General features: G+C 39.3%; 1 protein-coding gene across 1 annotated transcript in view; it reads left to right on the top strand.

Moving 5' to 3' along the window:
• Positions 1–6,324, top strand: part of LOC106807981 (cytosolic purine 5'-nucleotidase-like) — a 20,260-nt gene that overhangs the window by 5,924 nt on the left and 8,012 nt on the right. Inside the window, exons 2-4 of the mRNA XM_014810554.1 lie at positions 3,924–4,239; positions 4,521–4,594; positions 4,804–4,921. Coding sequence (XP_014666040.1) covers positions 4,022–4,239; positions 4,521–4,594; positions 4,804–4,921 — 410 coding nt within the window. The 5' untranslated portion in view covers positions 3,924–4,021. The remainder of the gene's footprint in view (positions 1–3,923; positions 4,240–4,520; positions 4,595–4,803; positions 4,922–6,324) is intronic.

The following is a 6,324-nucleotide window of genomic DNA, read 5'->3' as shown; positions in this document are numbered from 1 at the left end:
TAGATAATTATCTATCTATATAAAGTTGTTTAGCCGAATTAGTTCGTACTCGCATAACTAGAGAACTCCGCAGCCTAGAGGAAAACTAAAGATATATTCAGAATCAGCACGTCTGGGAGGTGGTTCTGGCTGAAACAAAAATTTAAAAAAGTTAAAAAGTTAAAAATTGATAAAAATTCTATTCATCAATAGATGGCGGTGCGTACAGATTACGTGTGAATCCCCATGGTGTATACCCTTAATGTCGCAGTGGCCTAATCGCTAGAACATCCGTCTCCTACACCGGGATTCCGGATGTAGATTTTTTAGGGTATTTACTTTTCAACCAAGCAGTCACCAGCTGAGTAACGCCACTGATTTCCCTGGGCAACGCCGGATATCCTGCTAGTTACTGTATATTGTTGTGGACCTACACTACTATTCTTTGCATTGCCTAGCTTGAGGTGAGTTGCAATTCCCAAAGAAACACGCTGCTACACCGGTTACTAAAGCTTATGTAGGTGCTGACAGGATCTGGCAAAATGAGTCGGAAGTCTCAATTAGCGATTTTTGCCTACAGGCTAAACGATTGATTATTTAACGATTTTTCGTTTTTAATTAATTTGAATAGATGTGATACTCAATTTTCACCTGCCAAAGTCTCAAAGTCCACAGTGATAGATATAATGTTCAAATTTAACATTTTGTGGACCCTATCCCTCACTAACCTGCATAGAATTTCCGAAAACAATGAAAGAAAATGCCGAAATTATCTCCATTTAAAAAAATTGAAAGTCAAATTAAATACTAGTGTTTGTGAAATTATTGTTTTTGGTATACTTAAAGCCGCACAATGCGCATCCAAATGCTAATTTCTCCAGTACTAGACTAGCAAATACTTCGTGTCATGCATAATCACACTACCTTATTACAAAATAAACTCTAGTTGCTCCCTGCCCATTTCACTGCGCGTTTGCTTGAAACCCACAAGAAAGAGGTGAGAAAACTGGCATTCTGGCGCAAACGCCGACTTGTTTGCCAAACAATTTAGCCTCGAAGTGGTGAGCTGACGTCACATGTTTTTATCTTTGCTACACCCGTACCGCTGTACCGCAGCACCGCTGCACGGACAGCACGGTTGCTTGGGGAAACTGTCAACAACATCGGAGAATTTGAACAACATTGGAGGTATTTTCAAATACCTTTTATAAGCAAACGCGCAGTGAAATGGGAGGAACTAGAGTTTATTTTGTCATAAGGTAGTGTGATTATGCATGACACGAAATATTTGCTAGTCTAGTACTGGAGAAATTAGCGTTTTGATGTGCATTGTGCGGCTTTAAGTGTTGTGCCAAGTTTGGTTTTAATCAAACAAGTGTAACCCTATCATTGCTAAGGAGTTGTAGAAAAGGTTTCATCACATTCATTCCCCAAACTAAAGTTACTGTCCAGCTTTTCCAGGAAATTTTATCGATTTCTTGTTTTCATTCTTATACAATCGCTCACACTAGGGGCCACCTCTGTACACACTCATTTCTCCATATATGCTGATGCATGTGAACTTTCAGAGCATTCTCATTGCCCACGCACCTGTGCAGCGACCCACAGCTATTCTATAACACACACATGTATGTACACACAATACACATGTATAATTGGTGGCGTTGAGATGCAATCAAGAGTAGCCGGTTACAAAACACAACCATTCTTACAATTTCTCAAGGTGCATAGAACATTTTACCAATTTAGTGGTTGCAGTTTTAGTCATGGATATGTCGCAGTAAGTACTAACATTAGATGTTTCAAATACATTGACCCATTTCGCACACAGGCGGTTGATCGTTGTGAAAAATATAAAAACGCTGATTTCTGCGTTTCGATTTTTGTCACAGTAGCCGATGTATAAATGGATATTTCTCTGTGATTACAACTCGGAATAATTAAATTTTACATTCGCTTACGGCAACATCATATTATGGCAATATATAATGCTGTCAAAAAGCACGCCAGTGATTGATATTAGGTACCGTATTTAATTAGTTAAATGCTTATTTATTCGCAAAAAAATTCGAATTAAATTAAATTTTAATTTAATTAAATTTTGAACATACAACTTGATTTTTTGGCAGTTTTTTCATTTTTTTCGGTAAATATGAAACGACGAAAAATCGTGATGCGTTATTTTGGTACATATTGTGCTTAACTTGTGGCTTAAATTTTGCTTCCACACTACCATTGAGAAATATCAAAAATTCCATTTTTACATAAAATTTGTGTTGTCACTTAATTAGGTGCTGGAAATTTTATGGAATTTTCTCTGCTTGAGCATAGACATACATCCCATCTATAAATAAAACGCATGATTGATTCGATTCACTTGTCAATAAACGTTTACTCTTCATTAGATCAATACCAGTGCAAAAGCTGTACAGGTACGTATCCTTAAATTTTTTTGCCTTTTTCTATATTTTGGTTTGGAATAATTATTGACATAATACAAACTTCAAATGAGCATCTGCCATCAGCAATCGAATACCGTACAAGATAATGTAATGTTCATGTTTTGGGTCACTCTGACTCATTTTGCCAGATTGGGTCACATATAAGCTTTATTAACCGGTCTTGACACTGCGTATTTCTTTGGGAATTGCACCTCACCTCAAGCTAGGCAAAGAATAGTAGTGTAGTACCGCTACAGTATCATATATAGCATTTTTTAGCATTAGTATTATTGTATCCCCCGCGACAAAGTTGGCGGGGATATTATGGTTTCATGTCTGTCCAGCCACCGCCACCACCACAGACACTTTTCCTTCTGCGCTATAACTCGACCCATAATTGACCTAGCGTGGCCAAACTTGGTATATTTACACATCTTGGGGAGAAGGTATGTCGCATACCAAAACCAGGTCACTCCGACCTTTATTTGACCTTGACATTGACCTTGATCATATTTCACTTCCGCTCTATAACTCGGCCCCTAATTGACCTAGCGCTACCAAACTTGGTATACTTACACATCTTGGGGAGAAGGTGCGCAGCGTACCAAAGCCAGGTCACTACATCCTTTATTTGACCTTTACCTTGACCTTGATCATATTTCTCTTCCGCTCAATAACTCGGCCCCTACCTAGCGCTACCAAACTTTGTATACTTACACATCTTGGGGAGAAGGTGTGTTGCGTACTAAAACCAGGTCACTGCAACCTTTATTTGACCTTGACATTGACTTTGATCATATTTCCCTTCCGCTCTATAACTCGGCCTCTAATTTACCTAGCGCTACCAAACTTGGTATACTTACACATCTTGGGGAGAATGTGTGTCGCGTACCAAAACCACGTCACTGTGGCTTTTATTTGACCTTGACATTGACCTTGATCATATTTTCCTTCTGCTCTATAACTCAGCCCCTAATTGACCTAGCAGGACCAGGCTTGGTATACTTACACATCTTGGGGAGAAGGTGTGTCGCGTACCGAAACCAGGTCACTGCAACCTTTATGTTTATTTGACATTGACCTTGACCTTGACCTTTATCATATTTTTCTTCTGCTCTATAACTCGGCCCCTAATTGACCTAGTGCGAGCAAACTTCGTATACTTACATATCTTGGGGAGAAGGTGTGTTGCGTACCAAAACCCCTAAGGCAACCAATTTTAACATACTTGCACATCTCAGGCAGATGAGTTGTGTAACAAACCTTTGTTTTTGTAACTTATTTAACTTTACCTACCTTCTACGTCTTTACAGATATATTTCATTCATACTAGATCACGGGGGAAACATGTAGTTGGCGACAACTGCCCTTTCTAGTTTTATATGTATTTGACAAAAACAACTTCGTATTTCACCACGAGCTGATGATGTGTAAGGTGCTATAAAGATGTCATTTTCTTTCATCTTTAATAACCTGGAGATGCTATATTTTTGTGTTCAACAGGATACAACGATACACTATACCCCAAATGTTCATAGTGGGGGGGGGGGCTATAAGTATAACCAGAAACCAGTGGGATACGGAGATATAGCAAAGAAAACATGGGGGACACAAGCAAAGATACAGGCATGGCGACCCTAACCAGTCCCATCAGTGATGACAGGCTGTCCTCCCTAAGTGCAGGAAGTCTTCTGAGTGACTTGCCAGGATCGGTTAGCCGCAAGATCTCTACCATAATCCCCATGTTAGGAATTGGTCCATGGCAGGGACTGGACTGCTGGGTTGGTGACGGAGACGAGGAATACATGCCGCACAAGAGGTGACGATCACAATCGTTTATGGGTTGACAACACGTGTTTTTCATGTCATCATGGAAAGTAGTAGTTCAGGTACATGTGGAGGCAGGTTAAGATTGTCAGCTTACTCAGAATGCATGTGTTTAAAATAGGAACTGTAGCAGGTCAATAATTATGTTCTATTAGAATCTAATAACATTCTGTGTAATGCTTAGTGTAATAAGTAATAAGAGTTTACTGCAAAAACAAGTTTACCTGACATCCTATATATAACATTCAGAGTTCTGTTTAATATTTTTTTCAGAGTATTTGTAAACAGGAGTCTTCACATAAAGAAAATAAGGTTTTACGGATTTGATATGGATTACACACTTGCAGGTATTAAGAATGTGTTTGGATCGATTTCCTGTCCAAGTGTGCAATTGCTCTACAATTTAGACTATATGATATTCTTTCCTCAACCTCCATTCTTCATCACCCTGACCCGCTTGTATTCTAATCTAAAATCACTCATGCATGTTCACCCGTTCTGGCAGCACACAAATGATACCTATATCCCTAATGCTTGTGAATTTTTATGTTTGCAGTTTACAAGAGTCCTGAGTATGAATCACTTGCATTCCAGTTGGTCATTCAACGACTCATTGAAATTGGTTACCCTTCGGAATTAGTCGATTTTGAGTATGACCCAACATTTCCAGTCAGGTGAATACAGTAGAATTACTTTTATCTGATATTGTATGCCTGTGAAGGGAACCTTCTCTTAGAATTTTTTACTTTAATTTTAATGCAAGATGTGTTCTTTTACATTTAATTAGATGTCCATAAGTGGCACAGGTCACCATGTTTTTGGCTCATCTGACACAGTCAGATGGAGCTTGTACAATGGCATGAGCGTCCGTCCGTCCATCAACAGTTGGGCACAAATCTAAACGGCTTGACGTACGGTGGGTAATCCGAAAACACATTGGTATCTCGAATAGTGGACTGGGGGTCAAGCGTCAAAGGTTAGGATATTTAAAGGAATGGGGGAAGGTTTCCCCTTTAAATTAAGGTATAGGGAGGAAAAACGGAATTGTGGTACAAATCTAAACGTCTTGACCTATGCTCTTGATAATCGGTATTAGCGTCATGGTGGGAAAAGCCATCACTGTACCAAAATTGGATGTCACAGGTCAAAGGGCAGATTTTAGACATTTGTTGAGGACATGGTCTGACAGACCGAGTGAAAAACTTTTTTGTTTCAGTGGTGACCTACCATTTTTATGGCTTTATTCAAAGGACCATGAAATGTGCTCTTCGCTGATGTGTGAAGAGTAACTGTCTGGTGACCTTTTGACCCCAAGAGGAGGGTTAAACATTGATTTGTTGACTGTTAACAAAGGACTGAACTGCTTTGCTATTAGAGCCCATACCTGTGTGGATGTGAAAGGCAACATTTGCACAGTTCAATTGCAAAGGCAAAAGTTTGTTGAACAAGGTTTACGCTCCTTTATATTAATAATAATTATCATATTATTTTCTAAAGCAGTCTGTAAATTTAGCAGCACCCAGCCAAAGTCCTGTTTATGCAATGCAGATGTGTTCACTGAATTTATTACTCATAGCTAGATGAGCTATGAGCTATGAGCTCTCCTGACACCGTCATTTATCTCTACCTTATCTGTTTGGCTCTTTCTGTACAGCCCTTTGCAGCACCATAGGGAAAACCTAAATATGTGAAATGTCCTATAGCCCTGTGCCGTAGCGAAGGGCAGTACAGTAGAGCAGCAGACGACCTCAGATGAGCACTGTCGCTATGCGGCACTTGTTTGTTTTCACGAAGCACTGTTTCTTCATGCATGGCATTTTCCACGCACACACACTCGCACGTACGCACGCACGCACACACACATACGCATGCTGTCACCAGTGATTACATGATAAACTAACTATTGAATAGCTATTAGTCCAATCGATAGGCTGCACTACTGAATCACTGGCAGATTGTAGATGTGGCCAAGGATATCTCGCGACTCGGATTTGTTTCAGAAATCGAATTATAGGAATATATACTACTAACACTATATATACTATATACTATATGTTAGTATACATATATATATTAT

The sequence above is a fragment of the Priapulus caudatus genome, unplaced genomic scaffold (genome assembly GCF_000485595.1).
Source record: "Priapulus caudatus unplaced genomic scaffold, Priapulus_caudatus-5.0.1 Scaffold1, whole genome shotgun sequence".
Lineage (NCBI taxonomy): Eukaryota > Metazoa > Priapulida > Priapulimorpha > Priapulimorphida > Priapulidae > Priapulus > Priapulus caudatus.
Note: the sequence above shows the minus strand (reverse complement) of the source record. Positions and strands in the feature narration are given on the sequence as shown.